Below are 25,324 nucleotides of genomic sequence, written 5' to 3'. Positions count from 1 at the left end.
CGTGGCTCAAGCCTGTAATCCCAGCACTTTGGGAGGCTGAAGCGGGCAGATCACAAGGTCAGGAGATTGAGACCATCCTGGCTAACACGGTGAAACCCTGTCTCTACTAAATATACAAAAAAATTAGCCGGGCATGGTGGCGGGCGCCTGTAGTCCCAGCTACTCAGGAGGCTGAGGCAGGAGAATGGTGTGAACCCAGGAGGCGGAGCTTGCAGTGAGCCGAGATCGCGCCACTGCACTCCAGCCTGGGCAACAAAGCAAGACTCCGTCTCAAAAAAAAAAAAAACAAAAAACAAAAAACAAAAAACAACGCATGCACTTATGCACTTTCAGTTTTTTTTCTAATTAATTTCACAACTATGGTAAATAAGATAGCTGAATGATGATTCAGAGTGGGTACTTATCAGGAGTCAGGCTTTCAGTTGAAATAGCAGTATTAGAGGCATGTGAACCAGAGCAACTCCGTCTTGATTGAATAGGAGCTGGGTAAAATGAGGCTGAAACCTACTGGGCTGCATTCCCAGATGGTTAAGGCATTCTAAGTCACAAGATGAGATATGAGGTCAGCACAAAATACAGGTCATAAAGATATTGCTGATAAAACAGGTTGCAGTAAAGCCAGCTAAAACCCACCATAACCAAGATGCTCACGAGTGACCCCTGGTCGTCCTCACTGCTACACTCCCACCAGCACCATGACAGTTTACAAATGCCATGGCAACGTCAGGAAGTTACCCTATATGATCTAGAAAGGGGAAGCATAGGCTGGGCGCGGTGGCTCATCCCTATAATCCCAGCACTTTGGGAGGCTGAGGAGGGTGGATTATGAGGTCAGGAGATCGAGACCATCCTGGCTAATATGGTGAAACTCCGTCTCTACTAAAAATACAAAAAAATTAGCCAGGCGTGGTGGCAGGCGCCTGTAGTCCCAGCTACTCGGGAGGCTGAGGCAGGAGAATGGTGTGAACCCAGGAGGCAGAGCTTGCAGTGAGCTGAGATCGTGCCACTGCACTCCAGCCTGGGTGACAGAGTGAGACTCCATCTCAAAAAAAAAAAAAAAAAAAAAAAGGGGGAAGCACAAATAATCCTCTCCTTCTTTAGCATATCATCACGAAATAACCATAAAAATGGGCAACCGGCAGCCCAAAGTCTTGCTCTGTTGCCCAGGCTGGAGTGCAGTGGTGCCATCTTGGCTCACTGCAACCTCCGCCTCCCAGTTCAAGCGATTCTCGTGCCTCAGCCTCCCAAGTTGTAGGATTACAGGTGCCCGCCACCATGCCCAGCTAGTTTTTGTATTTTTAGTAGAGACAGGGTTTCACCATGCTGGCTAGGCTGGTCTTGAACTCCTTACCTCAAGTGATCTGCCCACCTCAGGCTCCCAAATGCTGGGATTACAGGCATGACCCACTGCGCCTGGCCACACACTGCTAATTAAAAAAAAATTTTTTTTAGAGACAGGATCTCCTTATGTTGCCTAGACCAGTCTCAAACTCCTGGGCTCAAGCAATCCTCCTGCCTTGGATTCCCAAAGTTTTGGGCGTGAGCCACTGTGCCTGGCCAAATATGTTAAGTTCTAAACAATTTACTAACTGATTTGCTATCTTACTAGTTATTTAAATTTAATCTACCTAGTATGGAAAGAATAGCAGTCTATGAAATGAGGACTGGGCAAAGGGGAAATTAAAGCATGTAAAAATGGTCACACAAATGTATTTAGGCCGATATCAGCATATAAGGGTGTGACTAGTCTTAAGGGCTAAAAAAAAAAAGGAGGGGAGGGCACGTGCATGCATGCGTGTGTGTGTGCACGCACGCGCGCGTGCACACACACACACACACACACACAGATGCCTTCTTTCCTTATTTTATGAGATGGGTCTGGCTCTGTTGTCCAGGCTAGACTCCAACTGAAATCCTGGGCTCAGGTGATCCTCCTGCCTCAGTGTCCTGATTACCTAGGACTGCAGGCATATAGTCTAGCTTCCTGCCCCCTCCCCTGCCCTTTTTTGAGACTGAGTCTCACTCTGCCACCCAGGCTGGAGTGCAGTGGTGCAATCTTGACTCACTGCAACCTCTGCCTCCTGGATTCAAGCGATTCTCCTGCCTCAGCCTCCCTAGTAACTGGGACTACAGGCATCCACCACCACGCCTGGCTAATTTTTGTATTTTTAGTAGAGATGGGGTTTCACCACCTTGGCCAGGCTCGTCTTGAACTCCTGACCTCAAGTAATCCACCCGCCTCGGCCTCCCAAAGTGCTGAGATTACAGTCATGAGCCACTGCACCTGCCCATCCCCCCATTTTTTAACCTCTGATAGACTGACCAGGAACATCACCTGGGAAGGTCTTATAATTATGCTTTCCCTTTTTGCTTCTCCATACCCTACCCCTCCTACTCTATGTAATTAATCTATTTCAACGATTTATTCCCCAATTCTCTATCCCCTTCCTTTTAAGATGGAGAAGAGCTATTTGAAAATGATTCATTTACAATTTCTCAACATCTTGGAATGGAGGGGACAGTAGAAATTTGATGTTTAATGTACATACAACACAAGTCCTTCTACCTTCTAGGAGTAAATAGTATCCCATGCTTTCTATGGAAAATCGCTCTTCCCTCCAACATTAGCCATGTGTGTGGTTTAGGCAGTTAACACCATAACCAACCCCAGAAACACTCAGATTGGCCACTGTAGCCTATCTTCCAGACTACATCACTGGGAGGCTGGGTCCATAAAGCTGGTCTTAGTAAACCTCAGAACTTTTGCTGGGAAAAGTGGTATACAGACTTTCTCTCTTCTTCTGGGCTTAGAGGCAGAGAATGTGAGGCTATTGCTGACAGGAGAGCCACCAACTAAGTGGAGCCTTAAGAATCCAGAAGAAGTGAAAGTGGAAACTGACGGCATTGAGACATGGATCAAGCTGTGCTGTGCCTAAAGCTAAATATATTCTTGTACTGTTAACTCACATAAAGCAGTAGATTTTTGGGTTTTTGGCTTAACCAATTTGCATTGCATCATGTGCAACCAAAATGATCTTGTTACTGTGTTGGGTACTAAGAGATGGCCTCAGTACAATCATAGAATGTAAACTCCAAAGAGTTTTTATTATTTTTGAGACAGGGTCTCACTCTGTTGCTCAGGTGAGAGTGCAGTGGCACAATCACGGCTCACTGCAGCCTGGACCTCCTGGGCTCCAGTGATCCTCCCACCTCCGCCTCCTGAGCAGATGGGACTAGTTTTTGGTTTTGTCTTTTGAAATGGAAAATAGCCAATTAATTATTAGTCAAAACCAAAACACTCAAAGTCCATACCCAAGGAAAAAGGAAGTTGTAATTTCTGACCAAACTAAGAGTTTCTCCTTACATCTATTTTTCCTCTTGTTTTCTCCAATCCTCTGACTCTCTCAGAACTCAGTCCTCAGTGTGATGCATAAGCATCACCTGGGGACTCATTAGAAATGCAAATCTTTAGGCCTTGCCCCAGACCTACAGAATCAGAAACTCTGGGGGTACCCAGCACTTTGTTTCAATAAGCCCATCAGGTGATCATGATCCCGAAAGTTTGAAAACTTCTGCTCTAGCCATTCTTCCTTCCTTTTTTCTGATTTTTCCTTTGTAAATATTCTTTTTTTTTTTTGGAGAAGGAGTCTTGCTCTGTTATCCAGGCTGGAGTGCAGTGGTGCGATCTCAGCTCACTGCAACCTCTGCCTCCAGGGTTCAAGCAATTGTCCTGTCTCACCCTCCCGAGTAGCTGGGACTACAGGCACGTGCCACCACGTCTGGCTAATTTTTTGTATTTTCAGAAGAGACGGGGTTTCACTGTGTTAGCCAGGATGGTCTCCACCTCCTGACCTTGTGATCTGCCTGCTTCGGCCTCCCAAAGTGCTGGGATTACCAGTGTGAGTCACCGTGCCTGGCCCTGTAAATATTCTTAACTCACCATAACATAGAAATCAAATTCTGTTTTATGCTCACTGTAAACATTTTTAAATTATTTGGTTTTTAATTTTAAACAATAAGTAAAATGCTTAAGGTATTTTTTCCTAAGGAAACAAGGTTAAATTAATCTGGGGAAAAAGATAATGCGAATTCAGGATATTCTAGCTGGTTAAAGAACCTGGACTTTGGAGCCAGATTGTCTGGGTTCAAACCCCTGCTAACTACACAGGTTTAATGATAGAATCTCTTTCACAGAGTTGTTGCAAAGCAGGGGTTCTTAATCTGGGGTCTATGAAAAACTTAGGGGGTGGGGATCGGTAAATCTGAATGAGGGGAGAAAAACCATCACATGTTTATTTTTGCTAAGCTCTAAATAAAATGTAGCTTTTCTTCAATAATGAGTGCAAGCAAACCACAGTAATATTAGCAGCACAGCAATTAGAAATGAGTATAGCAATCAGAAATTTTCATATTACTTTACAGCTGTAGAGATCCCGAAATAACTAATTTCAAATTACAATGGGCTAAATGTTATCAGGCCAACTGATAAATCTTGTATTTTAATGTGTTAAAGTTCATATTACTATATTAGGCTTTTAATATTTTGATAGCTATACTTCAATAGAATTGGTTTCATTTCTAATCCTATATATTTTGTTTTATTCTTTCAAAAACATTCTGAGAAGGAACCCATAGGCTTAACCAGACCACCAAAGGAGTTTTAGCATAAAAAATGTTTTATGTTAAGGTCCCCTATTGTAAAAGATTAAACATGTGATTAAGAAACTGCTTAAAAATTGCCTAGCACATATATAACCTCCATATGACCACTAGCAACAACAACATTGATAATGATGACAGTGATGGTGTCAGCTTTCCATTCAAGTTCCTAAAATTTATGGATGCAGTTTTCTTACCATTAGCACATAAAGCAATTCTACTTGGCACCCTGGCATTCAGTGGAAAATGTTCTGGATTCCTAGTCATTCCCCAATTTTTCAACAGGCCACGCCACTACTTACGATTCATTTAAACCCTTTCAATTCATTTTCTTTCACCCTTATTACCCTTCTGGTAGCTTTTCTAAATGCCACCTACTTGCTGATGTTACTCCTACACCATCCCATTCACCAAGTTGGGGCATATTCATTTACAAAGCAAAAGGAGATCTGGGAAGTATCATGATTGGTTCAGGGAACAAAGAACAAATCACTGTCATTATATGAAGACAACAAAAGAGAACTAAACTAGACAAATCTAAGGACTATTACTTATTCCTAAGAACAGATGTATAGTTTTACTGGTATGGGTAATATAATTCCACGTGATTTTAAAATTATGATGGTTTTTGCCAGTTACATAGTAAACTAATAAAGAGTAAACAGTAAAATTTATAAACAGTTTAAGGAATATACTTGACAAAATTGCCCTAAATCTAACATTATTCAAGATCTCCTCCTAAATCCACTTGAGTACCTAATAAGTACATTCATTATTTGATGCCGCAAGGAACTACATGTAAGGAACTTCCAGTCTAGTTAACGAACAAACATGCATACGAGGATCACAAAAAAACCACTATACCAAGCATTAAGTGCCAAGAAAAGTTGTTAGAAACCTTAATACAGAAATGTGATGAGAGACCAAGAAACAGGATGAAACAGCTGAGGTTTCAAGAAAAGGAAATAACTACAGATGAGAATTCAAGTTAGAGTGGAAAGAAAAGGTATTTGAAGAAAAACAGAGTAAGCAAGCTTAGAGATGGAAATGAACATATGTTCATAGACCAATGTGGTTGGAGCAGAAAGATTTTAAGATGAAGCTAGATATTACAAACCAGTTGGGAAAGGATGAATAACAAAGACAATCTCGATTCATAGGGTTCATTTGTGACTAATTTACACTCTATCTGATCAAACAGGTTAATTATTTTTAAAGTATGTAGAAAAAAGTGAGGGGGGCTTTATTTATCAAAAAGATAGTTTCTCACTGGCACTAAATTAAGCAAGATAGGTACAGTATCTTAAAAAACAGCTGGTAGTAAAGCCTTTGCAGACTCAAACTGCAGGTGTTTCTTTTGGATTCTTAGGAAGTTCTGGGAAATCAGACTCCTGCCTGAGACATCACTGTGATGAAAATTGGAATGTAGCAGAATAGAAGAGTTTGAGACTATAGAAAGCAAGCGTGGAATAAGCTTTAAATTGCTGCTGTTGTATTATATATGGTGCCATAATAGTGTATTTACATGACTGCTCTAAGGAAAGAGAACAAGCACTCCTCAATTCAGAACAAGTTTGGAGATTCATACTGTGGTTAATGTAAGGAGGGCTCTATTCAACAAAGAAAAAAACTACATGTTAGGCCGGGCACGGTGGCTCACGCCTATAATCCCAGCACTTTGGGAGGCCGAGGTGGGTGGATCACCTGAGGTCAGGAGTTGGACACCAGCCTGACCAACATAGAGAAACCCCGTCTCTACTAAAAGTACAAAATTAGCCGGGTGTGGTGGTGCATGCCTGTAATCCCAGTTACTCAGGAGGCTGAGGCAGGAAAATCGCTTGAACTCGGGAGGCGGAGGTTGCAGTGAGCCGAGATCATGCCATTGCACTCCAGCCTGGGCAACAAGAGCGAAACTCTGTCTCAAAAAAAAAAAAACAAAAACAAAAAACTATGTGTTGCTTATTTTGTCTCAGGATTAAAAGTGTCACACCCAAGAATTGTGAAACAGAAAGCACACTATTAGGGAAACTAATATGTCCGTTCATCCTAGTGGAATGGAAGTTAAAGTACCTGGATCTATCAAAGACATATAACCACAATCATGACACATTACCAAAAAGAAAAGGTGAGAATACAGTCAGCCCTCCAACTGAGGGTTCTGCATCTGTTCATTCAACTAATCTCAGGTCAAATACATTTGGAAAAAAAAGAGTCTGTACCGAACATGGAGGGACTTTTCCTTGTTATTATTTCATAACAATACAGTATAACAACTATTTGCATAGCATTTACACTGCATTAGGTATTTTTTTTTTTTTTGAGACAGAGTCTTGCTCGTCACCCAGGCTGGAGTGCAATGGCGTGGTCTCAGCTCACTGCAATCTCTGCCTCCCGGGTTCAAGCGGTCCTCCTGCCTCAGCCTCCCAAGTAGCTGGGATTGCAGGTGTGTGCCACCATGCCCAGCTAATTTTTTTGTATTTTTAGTAGAGACGGGGTTTCACCATGTTGGCCAGGCTGGTCTCAAACTCCTGACCTCAGATGATCCGCCTGCCTCAGGCTCCTAAAGTGCTGGGATTACAGGCATGAGCCCCTGCACCCGGCCTGTATTAGGTATTATATGTAATCTAGAGAGAACGTAAAGTGTACAGGAGGATGTGCATAGGTTATATGCAAATACTACACCATTTTATATCAGGGACTTGAGCATCCACAGAGTTTGGCATCCTTGGGAGGTCCCAGAACCAATTCCCCACGAATACTGAGCAATCATTTATTGAGTATAGTATATTCATGCCGTGCCTTTTGTCTTTGATGTTCATAAACTCTGAAAGCACAATTAATCCCATCTTAAACAAGAACCAAAAGCCCAGAAAGGTTAAGTGATCTGGCCAAGGCCACACAGTAAGCAGAGAGGCATGGATGCAACCTGGGCCATGACTCCAAATCATCAGCTTTTTTCACTGCACCATGCTGCCCTATGTATAGTGTATTCAGAGAAAAATTCACATTTACATTTCCCATTTCTTAGAAAATTACAGCAGTGCAAAAAAATATGTGTTTCATTTTACTAAGGTACTTTAAAGCAGCCATAATGTGCTTCCTCCAGAGAGGCAAATCCCTTTCAGTTTACTCCAATGGGCCATATAAATATTGTCATCTATGTGAACTACGGCACGTAAAGAGTTAGGAGGCAGGTCAGGTGTGGTGGCTCATGCCTGTAATCCCGGCACTTTGGGAGGCTGAATGGGGAGGACTGCTTGAGACCAGGAGTTCAAGGCCAGCCTGGCCAAAACAGTGAAACCCTGTCTCTACTAAAAATACAAAAAATTAGCTGAGCATGATGGCACACACCTGTAATCCCAGCTACTTGGGACGCTGAAGCATGAGAATCGCTTGAACCCGGAGGCTGCAGTGAGCCAAGGTTGCACTACTGCACTCCAGCTTGGGCAACAGAGTGAAGGCTCTGTCTCAAAAAAAAAAAAAAAAAAAAAAAAAAGAATTAGGAGGCACTGAAGATGAACTGCTACATGAGTCTGGAGAAGAAGAGAAAAATATTTCTGCAGACATGGTCAGAAGAGCATTATAAACAAGGCAGAACCTAACTAGGTCTTGAAAAATGGGTAGAGCTTTGAAAGAAAAGATGCCAAACAAAACCCAGAAACAAAAACCACCTTATGTTTGGAAGAAAGTGCGCAAGCCAGTTTGGCTTGGGCAAAAGACTTGGGTACTTATACACTTATTCATAAAGAGAAGAAAGGCTTTAAAAAGGCAGTTGGTGCCGGCTATGTATGGCATATCTTAAACATAATAGGGAGCATAATAAATGGTCTGTGAATAATAGTGAGTGTCCTGAAGGACAGGCTAAAGAATATGATCTCTTTTTTTTTTTTTTTTTTTGAGACAGGGTCTTGCTCTGTGGCCCAGGCTGGAGTGCAGTGGCATGGTGCAATCTCAGCTCACTGCAACCTCCATAACCTGGGCTCAGGTGATCCTCCCATCTCAAGCCTCCCCAGTAGCTGCGATTACAGGTGTGGACGACCACACCCAGCTATTTTTTCTTTCTTTCTTTCTTTTTTTTTTTTTAAAGTAGACACAGGGTTTCTCCATGTTGCCCACGCTGGTCTCAAACTCTTGGGCTCAAGCAATCTGCTCCTCTCAGCCTCCCAAAGTGCTGGGATTACAGGCATGAGCCACTGAGCCCGGCCAGATCTTTTTTTCTTTCCTTTTCTTTTTTTTTTTTGAGACAAGGTCTTGCTTTGTTATACCCAGGCTGGAGTGCAGTGATGTGATAATGGCTCGCTGCAGCCTCAATCTCCCAGGCTCAAGTGAACCTCCCGCTTCAGCCTCCTGAGTAGCTGTGAGTATAGGCATGCACCACTACACTGGTTACTTTTTTATTTTTTGTAGAGACGGGGGTCTTAGTATTTTGCTCAGGTGGGTCTCAAACTCCTGAGATCAGGCGATCCTCCTGCCTCAGCCTCCCAAAGTGCCCAGCCCTGAACTTAATCTCAATAAGCAGTAAGAAAATATAAGTTTTGAGCAAATGAGGCAATTTAAAAAAATGGTGCTTCTGCATGATTATTCTAAGCACTGATATGTCACAAAGAACGAAAAGAAAGACATCATGATACAAAAGAGGGTCTCCTATGTACTAAGGCCCTTGTGGGAAAATAGGATAGGGAATACAGGCAGTTTCTGTTCTCAATGAACTTCCAGATGAATATGTGTGTGTGTGGGAAGCTCTGAGACATGGGACAAGTATATTAAAAAATTTACAGTATAATGTGATACACTATAATAAATGCAACAAGGTTCTATTGAAACACAGAAAGGAGTTATTAACTCTGTTTGGGGGAGCTGTGCAAGGTGTCACTGTGGTATTTCAGCTGAATTCAATATGGGTAAGACTTCACTAGGTGTTAGGAGGGAGGAAGGCACCTAAAGCAAAAATAAAGAAAGAGCAGGATATGTTCAGGGGTCAATGAAGGGGAGTGCAGGAAAGGATGGTTAAGGGAGGTTGGGGCTGGATTATAGTAACAGATCAAAGCACGTTAGTTACCCCGTTGAAAGTTTACGTTTTATCCTTTTACGTGACACAGAGACTGGCAGATTTTTAAGTATAGAAATCGCATGATTATAATTGTGCCTTGGCTAATTCTAGTGCCACTCTGTAGGCCAAACTGGACCAAGTGAAAAATTGAAGCTAGAAAAAGGAAAATCAACAATATGTGATGAACAAGTGAATCTGGAAGGAAAGAAGGCAGCAAAAAAATGTAAATAGGCCGGGCAAGGTGGCTCATACCTGTAGTCCTAACACTTTGGGAGGCCAAGGTAGGACTGGTGGAGAACAGGAGTTTGAGACAGCCTGGGCAACACAGTGAGACCCGTCTCTATCCCCCTCCCCACCAAAAAAAAAAGTTTAAAAAAAATTAGCTGGGCATGCTGGCTTGCCCTGTGCTCCTAGCTACTTGGGAGGCTTGAGCCTGGGAGTGCAAGACCCTGTTTCTTTAACAAAAACAAAGAAAACAAGAAAAACTTATGTTCTGGCTAGCTTCATGCCTGTAATCCCAGCACTTTGGGAGGCTGAGGCAGGAGGGTCACTTAAGCTCAGGAGTTTGAGACCAGCCTGGGCAACATGGCGAAAGCCCGTCTCTACTAAAAATACAAAAATTAGCTGGACATGCAGTCCCAGCTAGTCAGGAGGGTGAGGTGGGAGGATATTTTGAGCCGGAGGGTGGGGGATGGAGGTTGCAGTAAGCCGAGATGGGCCACTGCACTCCAGCCTGGGCGACAGAGCCAGACCCTGTCTCAAAAACAAACAAACAAACAAACAAATAAAATTTATGTTTTATAGCTGGTGGACAAGAAGACCGGTAATATCAAAGACCAAAAATTGAGAAGTCAAGATAAGTAGCTTAGTTTTAGATTGATTGGCAATACTGTATACACACAAATGGAAATGTCCACTGGGCAGGTAGAAATTAGGTACTAAAGGAAATGAGGAAAAGAGGTCAGGAATAAAGACACAGGTCTGGGAGTTGTTTGAATAAACAGGAAAGAGAGTGAGTAAGTGTACTTTTTCAAAATAGTAAATGCTGAGAATTGAACCATACATAGAAATTGAACGAAGGAAAAGGTAATGTGATTCTCAAGGGTAAAAAGTCCTGAAGAAAATGTCATTATATTTACTAAGAAATTATTGGTGACCTTTAGTATACATATACATATAGAGAGAGAGAGATCGTGCCACTGCACGATCTCTCTCTCTCTCTATGTATATGTATACTAAAGGTCACCAATAATTTCTCACTGCAACCTTTGCCTCCCAGGTTCAAGTGATTCTTGTGCCTCAGCCTCCCGGGTAGCTGAGATTACAGGTATGTGCCACTATGCCCTACTAATGTTTGTATTTTTGTAGAGATGGGGATTCGCCATGTTGGCCAGGCTGGTCTTGAACTCCTGACCTCAAGTGATTGGCCTGCCTCGGTCTTCCAAAGTGCTGGGATTACAGGTGTGAGCCACTGCACCCAGCCCTTCAGTATACTTTCAGTAGAGCTAATGACAAGAAAGGGGAATGAAAGTCAAATTATCAGGAGAAATAATAAAGAGAAAATAAGAATCTAAATGTCATAAACGAGACTGGATTAAAAAAGAAAAAAGGCCAGGTGTGGCGGCTCATGCCTGAAATCCCAGCACTTTGGGAGGCCAAGGCAGGTGGATCACGAGGTCGGGAGTTTGAACCAGTCTGGCCAACACAGTGAAACCCCGTCTCTACTAAAAATACAAAAAATTAGCTGGGTGTGGTGGCACGTGCTTGTAGTCCCAGCCACTTGGGAGGTTGAGGTGGGAGAATCACTTGAACTCAGGAGGTGGAGGTTGCAACAGTGAGCCGAGACCACGCCATTGCACTCCAGCTTGGGTGACAGAGTGAGACTCTGTCTCAAAAAAAAAAAAAAAAAAAGTTGAAAGCTGGATGTGGTGGAACACACCTGTAGTCCCCGCACTTTGGGAGGCCGAGGTGAGAGGATCACTTGAGCCCAGGAGTTTGAGACCAGCCTGGGCAACATGGTGAAACTCCGTCTCCACAAAAAAAATACAAAAAATCCGCCAGGTGTGGTGGTGCACACCAGTAGTCCCAGCTACTCTGGAAGCTGAGGTGGGAGGATCACTTGAGCCTGGGAGGTTGAGGCTGTAGTGAGCCGTGACTGTGACCCTCCACTCCAGCCTGAGCAATGGAGTAAGACCCTGACTCAAAAAAAAAAAAAAAGTAGTCTATTAATATACTTTTCTATATAAAAGCATTAAACCAAGAAGGATGGAAGAATATAAACCCATTTTATGATAGTGGAGTGGGGATGAGAAGATATGCCATTGGGGATGGTGGTCAAAGGGGATTTAATTTTATCTATGATGTTTCCATTTTTTACATATATCTGGAAATAAATATAATTGATGATGGTTTTTAATTCTGGGCATTGGTCTGTAATTGTCAACATGGTGATGTGATTGAGAAAAAGAGGTCAACTGACAAAGAGAATGTGAAATTGTTTATACAGCATGCTCCTATCAGAGTATAGCTTCCTTGGTCTTCAAAGGGGTATACATCTGTGGATAACACTCTCACAGAGGCAGAATTCTAATTCACTTTACCATTGTGGGAGGGGGCTGAAAGAATAGACCACTCTCTCTGCTCTTTCTCCCATCTGACCATTCTGGGGACATTCTGGCTACACTCCTTGCCTATTTACTAGATGCAAGTAAGTGATGCAAAACAACCTCAACAAATTAATGTGTGTTTATTTTAAGATGGGGGAAGCAGAAGTAGTTTCCAAAAGCATTTCTCAGTAGGTCCAGGCTTCAAATCAGAGGTCCATTCCTGCAGTTTGTTATAATATTCTTTGCATTGTTCTCTGTAAATTCACTCCTAACTTTGAGAAGTTTTACAGAAAAATGAGAATGTCGGTGGTCAAAGAGAAAGTAATATATAACAACTTCTTATTAAAGAATTGAAGCAATGAAAGACAGAAGAGCTAACTAAGGTTCAAAAGGCCTGACATAAAGGGTTTGGGCTTATGAATGGTTATCATTTCAGGGAAATGATATTTGTGACACTGAAACATTCAGGACACTAGAAAAATCATCCCCCTTTCCACCATTCTTGTTTCCCCACAACAACTTAAAAGCTTCAAATAATAAATTTATATAAAACACTTATAGTTTATAAAAACGAAAGGCAATCCAAAGAATATATATCCATATGGTCGGGAGCGGTGGCTCACCCCTGTAATCCCAGCACTTTGGGAGGTGGAGGTAGGTGGATCATCTGAGGTCAGGAGCTCGAGACCAGCCTGACCAACATAGAGATACCCAGTCTCTACTAAAAATACAAAATTAGCCAGGTGTGGTGGCACATGCCTGTAATCCCAGCTAATCGGGAAGCTAAGGCAGGAGAATCACTTGAACCCGAGAGGCGGAGGTTGTGGTGAACCGAGATCGTGCCACTGCCCTCCAGCAGCCTGGGCAACAAGAGCGAAATTCCATGCAAAAAAAAAAAATTCCATATATATATATGTATGTATGTATATATATACGTATGTATATATATTCTTTCCACCTACAAATATTACAGTAATCAAAGTTACCAATATAAACAAATAATAGCTAAACTAAAGTGAGTTATTTGCAAAGGACAAGGGAATTCAATTTCAGCTATTAAGAAGTTGCCACAGGCCGGGCGCGGTGGCTCACGCCTGTAATCCCAGCACTGTGGGAGGTCAATTCCGGCAGATCACGAGGTCAGGAGATCAAGACCATCCTGGCTAACACGGTGAAACCCCGTCTCTACTAAAAATACAAAAAAATTAGCTGGCCTTAGTGGCGGGTGCCTGTAGTCCCAGCCACTTGGGAGGCTGAGGCAGGAGAATGGCGTGAACCCAGAAGGCACAGTTTGCAGCGAGCCAAGATTGCGCCATTGCACTCCAGCCTGGGCGACTGAGCGAGACTCTGTCTCAAAAAAAAAAATAATAAATAAATAAAAGAAGTTGTCACCAGTTGGCCCAAGTGACAGAGTGAGACTTCGCCTCAAAAAAAAAAAAAAAGTTGCCTCTAGTTTAAAAACCCTGAAAGATTAAATTGTATAAATTGAACATACCATTCATATTACAATTAAAATAGTCTTCACTTTGACAGTTTAGACAACACAAACACCCCTGGAATTGAAGTTCCATAAGGGCATTTTTGTTATGTTCAATTCACGACTATATACCAAGGGCCTAGAATAGTACTGGGCATATGAAGACACTCAGTATTTGTTAAACAAATTCAATAAGTGTAAATGTTTAATAATTGATTTACTGTAAAATAACATTTTTTTTTTCAAGACAGGGTCTTGCTCTGTTACCTGGGCTGGAGTACCCAGGGGCACAAACACAGCTCACTGCAGCCACGACCCCCAAGGAATCCTTCCACCTCAGCTTCCTGAATATTTGGGACCACAGGCATGTGCCACCAGGCCTGGCCTAATTTTTAACATTTTTGTAAAGACTGAGTCTTGCCATGTTGCCCACACTGGTGTCTAATTCCTGGGCTCAAGCAATCCTCTCATCTCGGCCTCCCAAAGTGCTGGGATTACAGGCATGAGCCACTGTGCCTGGCCTAAATAAAATACGTAACTTAACCTAAAAGCAACAGAACAATATGTAACACACATTTCCTTAGTCTTCACGAAGATAAAACCTGCATTAAAGAAATAAACAAATGAACAGTTATCTGAGCTAAATTCTGTCCCTCAAAAATTGCCACCAAAAACCAGGTTGGGGAGAAGCCAAATTCATGAAAAGAATTCTGGGTCCTAATAGGCTGACATATTTTAGTCTCTTGGCCCTGTTGGTATTCCTCAAGTGAACCATGTTGAGTATCTTTGTGTTCAACTTGCAGTAGGGCCAGCCCAGATGAAGAAAGCTGTAAACATAAAGTAGATGGGGGGAAAATGGCCAAACTGGTTTACATTAGTCTTAAGTGCCTTCTACTTGGCTAACATAGAGTGTTTTGCTGTTTTATAGAGATGTATGTTTCATTTGCTGTAGCCCTGTGAAGTAGGGTTCTCATTTTATAAATGATAATATACATAGTGTCAGAATCTAAGTTCAAAGTCACATAGCTAGTAAGTGGCAAAATTCGAATTTCGTACTTTCTATCTCTGAGCCCAAGCTTTACTCACTATACCCTACTATCTCTTATCATGAAAGATATCACTGACTTAGGACTTAGGGCAGTAGGTTTCTGCCATATCTAAAACACTTAAAAAGCTTTAAAATATAGATGCCCAGGCTCTACCCTACATAAATTTTTGATCTTATTGGTCTTAGGGTCCAGCATCCATGCATATTCTGAAATGCTCCCCAGGTAATTCTAACATGGAAGTAGGTTGCCAACTACTAATGTAGACAATAACGGTCTTTGAAAGTCATGTTAAAAATCTACCTTAAGGTATGTCAAAAGAGTACAAAGATGAGAGTAAGCCAGTGTCATAGTCACCTACTTCAGTAAATGGCAGCCAGAATCTTCACATTTCTGTTAATAAGTTTTAAATGCCTCACTAGCTTTTTTTTTTTGAGATGGAGTTTCGCTCTGTCACTCAGGCTGGAGTACAACGGTGCAATCTCAGCTCACTGCAACCTCCGTCTCCCAGGTTCAAGCAATCCTCATGCCTCAGCCTCCCGAGAGTTGGAACTACAGGCCCACGCCACTACGCCTGCCTAATTTTTGTATCTTTTTTTTTTTTTTTTCAGTAGAGACAGGGTTTCACCATGTTGGCTAGGCTGGTCTCAAACGCCTGAGCTCTAGTGATCTGCCTGCCTTGGCCTCCCAAAGTGCTGGGATTACAAGGGTGAGCCACCGTGCCCAGGCTCACTCTTTGGCTTCTTACTTTTATGGAAATATCCAAAGGGCATATGAAAAGTTAGGTCAGCTTTTGGACATAAGAACTTTTCTAGGCCGGGCACGATGGCTCATGCCTGACAACCCAGCACTTTGGGAGGCTAGGCGGGAGGATCACTTGAGCCCAGGAGTTTGAGACCAGCACAGGCAACATGGCAAAACTCTGGCTCTATAAAAATACAAAAAATTAGCTGGGCATGGTGGTATGTGTTGTGGTCCCAGCTACTAGGGAGGCTGAGGTAGGAGGATCACCTGAGCCCGGGAAGCGAGGGTTGCAGTGAGCTGAGATCATGCCACTGCCACTGCCACTGCATTCCAGTCTGGGCAACAGAGACCCTGTCTCAAAAAAAGAAGAAAAAAAGTCACAATGTAAAAATGAAAAGCAGGAGGCCCTCAAAGGAAAAAAATTAACTGCAAAATACCCCGCATCAGAACAGGGTCTCAACAGAATAGAACTGGCAGTGGCAGGTGGTCTCCTCTGGGCATATTTTAATTTGCCACAATTTGCCAATTTACAATGAAAGGAAAACCTGCTAAATTATCAGACCCCTAGACAACTGGGGAAACTGACAAATAAGTTTGTGCATTAGTTCATACAACAAATACTTACTGATTACCTACTGAGTACCAGGCTCTGTTCTGGGATTCAAGATAAACAATAGTAAGTTTCTGCTTCCAAGAGCTTATAAAGCACACACATATAACACACATATATATATAAAGCAGTCAATACAATTGTCAGAATGTTGACCTGAAACAAGGGCTGGATGAATCACCAGTTATCTCAACTGAAAAAAATCAGTGACATAATTCCTATTAACTGAGATGGTTCAAAATTCTAAGCTCCAAAAAAATGTCTGTCACTCTGGAAGGATGTGTACCCTTGGGTCATTTGTGTTCTGGGTGTGGCAGGCCCAAAAGCATTTAACTGGGTATAAACTCAATTAAGGGAGGGCCTTCATTTAACACCTTACAGTTGGAATTTTACTGAGTACAAAGAGTTGGTACCACCTACTGAAATGGGTGGCAAGTGGTGTCTATTGAGAATTGTAAGCAACCACAAACATCATGAATTAGCTTATACAACTTGCTATGCCAGGAGTAAGACTTGGCTCGGGGGAAATGTGGATCTAGAGTCTCCAAAAACTCAGGGTAGGACCCACGGACTAGAATTTCAACAGCAGAGGGCGGTGCACCCGACTTCACAAAGAGTTTTACCGACTGGGGCCCCCCAAGAATGGGCAACTGGACTCCTGTACGAGCTGAAACGTCTTCAATGAACTCAACGATCGTCAAGTACACTAAATGTTCAGGGTTGGACTCATTTGGCTGTTTTCCATAACCTCTACTCTGGTCTGACCGTTAAATCTCCCTTGCGGATACTCTGACCTTACAGTTCGGAGGTGGGGACGGGATGGGGAGGGGGGGTGCGGGCTCAGGGAAAGGGGGAGAATGAAATCAGCCTATCAGGCTTTCCAAAAGAATGCTTATCATTGGTTCTCAGACAGAGACTTAAAATTATAAGGGGGTCATTCCCCTGAAAGATAATCCGGTTCTTGCCAGTGACATCGCTGACAAACACTTCACAAGTTGGGGAGGGGGAAGGGGGAGGGGAAGAGGGTAAGGAAAACTAATTTTGTGGATTAACAGGAGTCCCTCTCAGGTCAAAACGGGGTTCCAAGGAAACCAGACGCCACTCCTTAGCTAAGTTTCACCCAAAGTCTACGACCCAGGCCGCTCGCTCTGTCCTCCCCCAGGTCTAGACTCCAAACTTTTTGCCCCTCTCACGGCCCCCTGGCCGTGGAACTCCTCCCGGCACGCCGGGTTCTGCTCACCAAGAGCCTCGAGGGCGGGCGCGGGCAGGGCCAGAGCGAGGGTCGGCGGCTCCCGGTCCCCCCCACAGCTGCCCGTACCTGTCCAGCATCTGCTGTAGGGCTTGGTCCGGCATCTTCCGCGGAGCCGGCGCACTCGGCCTTCCCCAGTGGACCCGCTCAAGGCCAGGCCCAGGGACAATAGCACTGAGATGCGGCGGAGTAGGCCGCAGTCCGGCGGCAGCCGCGAACCCGTCACCCAGCTTCCCGGGGCAGCTCCGCTAGCCTGGCGGCGGCGGTGCGGGACCTGCGGGAGTCCGGCGGAGGCGGCGGAGAGCGAGGAGGAGGAGCCTGAGGCGGGGAGGCGACGATCGCGGCCCGGGTTCCTGTCCGTCGGCCCGAGGTTCCGGTCCATGGACCGCGGGCGCGGAGTTGCTGCCGGCGGAGGAGCTACCTTTGTGAGGTAAGAGTCACCGCCTCCGTGCGCGCCGGGGTTACGACGCAGGGCCGCCCAGAGCAGCCTGGGAGATGTAGTCCTCGGACCGTCCCCGCTAGAGGCTGCACAGCCCGCCCGGACCAACGCCTCCGCGCCTGCCGCCGTCCGGCCGGCGCCCTCCCGTTTCCTTCCTCCAGGGGGAAAAAATGTCTTTCGGGCCGCTTTCCAGGAAGCAGCAGGATGCGCCGCTCCACTGTCGGTAGCAACAAGGTCAGCCCTCCGTGCCTGTTTGTTTTTGCCTCCGCTCTTGCCCTCAGGTGGGACCGAGCCAGGTGAGGGGAGGGGGCTGAAGGGCCATTTCTTATCAGGGTCCCCGGCCCCGGCCGTGGCGTCGGGGCGGTCAGTGGCGGCAATGGGGGTGGCAGAAACTCCTTCCGAAGCCCCCGGCGCTGGAGCCAGCCTCTCCTGCGGCAGAGCCCGTTTTGGGGGAATTACACCACCCCCGCCAGGGATCGGCTGGTTTGGTGCGTGAGGTTCTTCTTGAGGGGGCGGGCAAATCGGGACTGCCTGGACCAGACAGCTTCCACCCGAGTCTCTCAGTGTGTGTTTGGGGCTGGGGAGTGGGGGGAAGGAAAGATGATTCTCTCCCTCTCCAGGAACCTTCTCAAATGTGCCTGGGCTTTCCAGGGCTCGCCGACAGTCTCCAAATGGAACACGTTGGTGAATAAACAGCTCTTGCTTACTCAGCTGTGGGTTGTCAGGGATGTTTGTTTCTCTCTCTGCTGCTGGTCACTGTTAACCGTTTCTAGTCGCGTTGACACCTTCAAGCAGGTGGATTGGGAGTGGCGGGGGTGGGGAATCAAAAAGGAGAAATCATCAGTCACTCCTTGGGTCAGCTTCTGACGTTCGAGGCATAGCTTTGGCGGGAGGAAAGAGCTGTCGGCTCAAACGAATGCGTTTTTTGGACGACCTGTGGCATTTTCTCTAGGGCTGTGATTGGTAGGACGCTGGTAGTTTTCCCTTGATTATGTCTAATATCTGCTACAAGGTGTTTGATTTTTTAAAAAATGAAAATGTGTTTTTAAAGCTCTTTTTATATGTAGAATTTTACAATCAACTTTTCATTATCTGTTCAAAATTTGCGAAGTATATTTGAACTAGAGTGTTCATTGCTGGGAAAAAACAACAAACCCAAAAAATGTGACCAGAAGCTCACTTGGCCTCCAATTTTTGAAATATGTTTTTGAGAAACAGCACCCCCCCACCACACACATACACACACACTCCTCCTAGGGAAAGAAAATGAGTATTTAGTTTAATCGGGGTGTCTAATATTTTATATATATTTGTATATATTATAATACATTTATAATATATAATACATATATACATTTATAATATATAATACCTATATATATATTTTTTTGGTAGAGACGCGGTTTCGCCATGTTGCCCAGGCTGGTCTTGCAACTCCTGGGCTCAAGCGAGCCACCGGCATTGGTCTCCCAAAGTGTTGGGATTACAGGTGTGAGTCACCGCATGTGACCAGTGTCTAATATTTTATTTAATTAATTCATTTATTTAATTAATTCATTTATTTTGAGAGATGGAGTCTTGCTCTGTTGCCCAGGCTGGAGTGCAGTGGCGCTGTCTTGACTCACTGCAAGCTCCACCTCCTGAGTTCAAGCGATCCTCCTAGCCTCAGCTTCCCAAGTAGCTGGTACTACAGGTGTGTGCCACCACACCGAGCTAATTTTTGTATTTTTTAGTAGAGATGGGGTTTCACTATATGTTGACCAGGCTGGTCTCGAACTTCTGACCTCAGGAGATCAGCCCGTCTCCGCCTCCCAAAGTGCTGGGATTACAGGGGCGAGCCACTGCGCCTGGTCTATTTTATTTTTTTGAGACGGAGTCTCACTGTGTTGCTCAGGCTGGAGTGTGCAGTGGCACTATCTTGGCTCACTGCAGTCTCCTCCTCCGGGTTCAGGTGATTATCGTGCCTTAGCCTCCGGAGTAGCTGGGATTACAGGCTCGCACCACCATGCCTGGTTAACTTTTGTATTTTTGGCAGAGGCAGGGTCTCACCATGTTGACCAGGCTGATCTTGAACTCCTGATCTCAGGTGATCTGCCTGCCTTGGCCTCCCATAGGGCTGGGATCATAGATGTGAGCCACCGTGCACAGCCTGGTGTCTTAACATTTCAAGTTATTATTTTTTGCTCCTTGTGCTGTGTCAGTCTAACCTTATTGTGTACTTATTTCTTAAGCAGTTGTCAGCCATAGGAGTTGGATATATACTTCCTGCTTAAAAACAGAATTTTATCCCATCATCTGGATTAAGTACACTAGTACAAACTCCAAGATTCTAAGATCTTAACCAATGTTAGAATTTCTATTTCAACTGAAATTGGAAAATATGATACCTTTTGTTGATAGCAAAGACATGTGCACCTTGACCTTATTATACCAACAAATGGATTTTATGTTTGCATTTTTATGAAAAGTCAGCTTTCTGGCTGTGTCAAAAACCTTTTAAAGTAGAAAAAAATCCTGTTACTGGTCTAAAGAGTGATTTGCATGTGACCCAGTAATTCCACTTCTAGGTATTTTCAAGAGAAATGAAAACATATGTCTACACAAAATCTTGTTTGTGAATGTTTCTAGCAGCATTATTCTGGGTTTTTTTTTTTTTGAGACAGGGTCTCACTTTGTCATCCAGGCTGGAGTGCAGTGGTGCCAGCTCACTGCATCCTCAGACTCAGGGGCTCAAGCACTCCCCCTGCCTCAGCCCACCAAGTAGCTAGGACTACAGGGGCACGCCACCATGTCTGGCCTAAAAAAATTTTTTTTGTAGAGATGGTGTTTTGCCATGTTGCCCCGGCTGGTTTCGAACTCATGAGCACAAATGATCCTCCCACCTCGCCCTCCCAAAATGCTAGGATTACAGGCATGAGCCACAGCACCTGGCCTACAGCATTATTCTTGATAGCCAAATAGTGGAAACCCAAATATCCACCAGTTGATGAATGGATAAACCACATGTGGTGTATCATACAATAGAATATTATTAGGAGAAAACAAGGAATAAAGTTATGATACATGCTATAACATGAAAGAACCTTGAAAACATTATACCAAGTGAGAGGAGCCAGTCACAAAGACCACATATTGTATGATTCTGTTTGCATGAAAAGTCAAGAATAGGCAACTCCATAGAGACGGAAAGTAGATTAGTTATTGCACAGGGCTGAAGGAGTTGGGGAGAAATGGGGAGTGACTGCTAATGAGTATGAGGTTCCTTATTAGAGGGATGAAAATATTCTAGAATTAGATAGCGGTTCTGGTTATATAATTTTGTGAATTATATCACAAATAAGATAAAATTAGATTATGGTAATAGTGGCAAAACAGTAAATATACTCAAAAACCCATTGTACACTTAAAATGGGTGAATTTTAATGTTACGTAAATTACATCTCAATAAAGCTTTTAAAAGAGTAATTGGCTCCACAGAAAATGTTCATAAGGGTATCTAAAAAGAAGCATATAAACAGATAACTGATAATTCTTTATTACCAACTTTGTTTCTTATTAGTATGGACAAAAATAGTGATTGATAAAACTCAGAAAATAAATTAATCCTAACATTTGAAATGGGTGACACATATTGTGTGAATTTCAATATTATTTGTCAACTTTGTTTTTTGTGGCTCTTACATTTTCCAATAAGACTCAGAATAATTGGAATTACAATATATTCTCTGATTTTGAAGGAAAAAAAGTCTCGATTATTAAGACCTTAATCTGACCAAAACCACATTGAAATGCACTCCTGCATTTATATGTAGGGTTGAAAATCTATGATAGTGGCACATACCTGTGCTACTCAGGAGGCTGAGATAGGAGAATCGCTTGAACCTGGGAGGCGGAGGTTGCAATGAGCCGAGATCGCACCACTGCACTCCAGCCTGGCAACAGAGTGAGACTCCGTCTCAAAAAAAAAAAGTCTATGATAAATGATATTCAGCCAAGAGAGTAACCAGCATGACTATAGACAAAAACATCTTTTTCCTCAGAGATATATTTTGAAATAGAAATTAACCTACAGAAAATATTTAAAGATTCTCCCAAGTTCAGAGGACAGGAACAAAGCTTGACGATGTAGAGTTCTAAAGAGTTGGGATTATAGGCGCACACCACTATTTTAATAATTCTGTAATGGATTTAGAGATAACTGAGTATGAGATGCTCTAAATATGTCAGAAAATTTAAAATAATATACCACTCTAATGTTCTTCCATCATACTTGTTTTGAACTGTCTACCATAAAGGGGCCTGGAGTATTCCTTACAGAAATGTTATAATATTTTTAGGTGCCTTCTAAGGAGAACTGTCGATTGCCAAATTTGGTGATAAACTGCAGGCTGAGTCCTCATTCCAAGCTACAGAAAGTTTTTTTTTCATTAATTCCTTCAGCACGTGTTTCCAGAAAATATATGCATAGGTATGCTAGTAGCAAATTATAACTATACCTTTTTTTTTTTTTTTTTTTTTTTTAGATAGAGTCTTGCTCTGCTGCCCAGGCTGGAGTGCAGTGGTGCCATCTCAGCTCACTGCAACCTCCCACTCCCAGGTTCAAGAGATTCTCATGCCTCAGCCACCTGAGTAGGTGGGATCACAGGCATACAACACCACGCCCAGCTAATTTTTGTATTTTTAGTAGAGATGAGGTTTCTCCATGTTGCCCAGGCTGGTCTTGAACTCCTGACCTCAAGTGATCCACTTGCCTTGGCCTCCCAAAGTGCTGAGATTGCAGGCAGGAGCCACTGTGCCTGGCCTATAGCTACCCTTCAGAGGCATACAATCTACATACCTAAATATGTTTGTATTTAGAAAAATAAAAGCAGGCTGGGTGTGGTAGCTCACGCCTGTAATCCCAGCACTTTGGGAGGCCGAGGTGGGCAGATCACAAGGTCAGGAGATCGAAACCATCCTGGCTAACACGGTGAAACCCTGTCTCTACTAAAAATACAAAAAATTAGCCGGGCATGGTGGCGGGCGCCTGTAGTCCCAGCTACTCGGGAGGCCAAGGCTGGAGAATGGCGTGAATCCGTGAGGCGGAGCTTGCAGTGAGCCGAGATTGTACTACTGCACTCCAGCCTGGGGACAGACTCCCTCTCAAAAAAAAAAAAAAAAAAAAAGAAAAAGAAAAGCAAATAAAACAGGGTATAATAATGAAATATTGTATAATGATAACATGATAGCATTTGAGGAAGTGTCAAATAAACAGCATAGAAATTTAGAGTGATGTAGAAGTTCCACTGGAAACTGTTGTGGACTGGTGTGTTAAAGAGAGCTTTGTAAAAGCAATTTAGGCTCTACTTTGTAGCAAGAGGAGTCATTAATGTAGGTGAAGAGGTAAAGAAGGATCTTGGGTCTGGGTAAGAATGAAAGGATGTAAAGAAAGAAGTTATCCTTTATAACTTGAACTATAGATCTGTTATGTAAGTGGAAAATATGAAGGGCTGGTGCTGTGGTTTGAATGTGTCCCCCAATGTTCATATGTTAGAAACTTAAATTCTGGCTGAGCACAGTGGCTCATGCCTGTAATCCCAGCACTTTGGGATGCCGAGGCGGGCAGATCACTTGAGGTCAGGAGTTCGAGACCAGCCTGGCCAACATGGTGAAACCCCATCTCTACTAAAAATACAAAAATTAGCCAGCATGGTGGTGTGTGCCTATAATCCCAGCTACTCGGGAGGCTGAGGCAGGAGAATCACTTGAACCCAGGAGGCGGAGGTTGCAGTGAGCTGAGATTGTGCCGCTACACTCCCGCCTGGGCAACCGAGTGACACTGTGTCTCAAAAAATAAAAATAAAAAAGAAAGAAAGAAAGAAAGAAACTTTAATGCCGCAGTCTTGAGAGATGGGATTTTTAAGAGGTGATGAGGTTGTGAGGGCTCTGCCCTCATGAATGGATTAATATAGTTATCAAGGGAATGAGTTCATTATCTTGAGAGCAGGTTTGTTATAAAAGTGAGTTTGGTCTTCTCTTGCTCTCTGTCTTGCACTTTCACCATGTGATTCCTTCTGCCACATTATGGTGCAGCAGGAAGGCTCTTACCAGTTTATGCCCCTTGATCTTGGACTTCCCAGCCTCCAGAACTGTGAACCAAGTAAATTTCTTTTCTTTATAAATTACCTGTTCTCAGGTGTTCTGTTACAGAAGCATAAAATGGACGAAGACAACTGGTTAAATCGGGAGAATAGTTAAAAAACCTTGAATCTATTAATTCATTTAAAAAATATTGATTGTATGTGACAGGCGCTAAGCTAGGGACTGAAGATACAATGATGAGCAAAAACAAGCACAGTTTTTACCTTGTTTGTGGGGTTTATAGTTTATTATGAGAAGGATTATCACATAAATAAATGTATCAAATTGCAAATGTGGTACATAGTGTTGTGAGAGATTATAACTAGGATTTGACTTAGACCAGGAGGTCATGGAAAGTTTCTCTGAGGTAGTGTCTATTATACCGAGGCCCCAAGAAAAGCAGGCATTAACTAGATAAAGGGAAGAGGGAAGAACATTCCGGGCCAAAGAACAGCGTGTACAAATGCCTTGTGAAGGAAATGATGAATAGAAGAAACTGAAACAAAAAGGAGATCTTGAGGCAAGAGAAAACCAAAAATATCAGTGAGTGAAAGGCTATGAAACAAAGAGCTTTGTAGGCCAGTTTAAGGAATTTTGCCCTACCGTAGGAGAGGAGGAAGCTGCTTGTGGGAGGGTTTAGGCATAAGAAATAGACCCCATTCTGGCCGGGCATGGTGGCTCATGCGTGTAATCCCAGCACTTTGGGAGGCTGAGGCGGGCGGATCACGAGGTCAAGAGGTGGAGACCATCCTGGCCAAAATGGTGAAACTCCATCTCTACTAAAAATACAAAAATTAGCTGGGTGTGGTGGTGTGCACCTGTAGTCCCAGCTAGTCAAGAGGCTAAGGCAGGAGAATTGCTTGAACCTGGGAGGCGGAGGTTGCAGTGAGCCGAGATTGCACCACTGCACTCCAGCCTGGCGACAGAGTGAGACTCTGTCTCAGGAAAAAAAAAAAAAAGAGACCCCATTCTGGGCCGGGCACAGTGGCTCACACCTGTAATCCCAGCACTTGGGAGGCTGAGGCAGGTGGATCACCTGAGGTCAGGAGTTCGCGACCACCCTGGACAACATGGTGAAACCCCGTCTCTACTAAAAATACAATAAAATAGCCAGGTGTGGTGGCGAGGACCTGTAATCCCAGCTGCTGTGGAGGCTGAGGCAGGAGAATTGCTTGAACTGGGGAGGCGGAGGTTGCAGTGAGCAGAGATCGTGCCACTGCACTCCAGCCTGGGCCACAGAGTGAGACCTTGTCTCAAAAAAAAAAAAGAAAGAAAAAGAAAAAAGAAATAGACCCCATTCTGTAGGAACTGGGAAGTTAACTTG

General features: G+C 43.7%; 2 protein-coding genes across 9 annotated transcripts in view; one reads left to right on the top strand and one right to left on the bottom strand.

The window, feature by feature from the left end:
- The window catches only part of MARCHF5 (membrane associated ring-CH-type finger 5), a 64,193-nt gene extending 46,160 nt beyond the window's left edge, over positions 1–18,033 (bottom strand). The window contains exon 1 of the mRNA XM_004049791.5: positions 17,511–18,033. Within this exon, the coding sequence (XP_004049839.1) occupies positions 17,511–17,545 (35 nt within the window). The 5' untranslated portion in view covers positions 17,546–18,033. The remainder of the gene's footprint in view (positions 1–17,510) is intronic.
- The window catches only part of CPEB3 (cytoplasmic polyadenylation element binding protein 3), a 243,816-nt gene continuing 236,457 nt past the window's right edge, over positions 17,966–25,324 (top strand). For 6 of the 8 annotated variants that reach the window (XM_055352482.2, XM_019035038.4, XM_055352480.2 and 3 more), the window contains exon 1: positions 17,966–18,114. The gene's annotated coding sequence lies outside the window, so the exon portion shown is untranslated. Of the gene's footprint in view, positions 18,177–25,324 lie in introns of all 8 variants that reach the window. The other 2 variants (XM_055352481.2, XM_055352477.2) reach the window with 1 other exon arrangement.

This window comes from Gorilla gorilla, chromosome 8 (genome assembly GCF_029281585.2).
Source record: "Gorilla gorilla gorilla isolate KB3781 chromosome 8, NHGRI_mGorGor1-v2.1_pri, whole genome shotgun sequence".
In the NCBI taxonomy this organism is placed as follows: Eukaryota; Metazoa; Chordata; class Mammalia; order Primates; family Hominidae; genus Gorilla; species Gorilla gorilla.
Note: the sequence above shows the minus strand (reverse complement) of the source record. Positions and strands in the feature narration are given on the sequence as shown.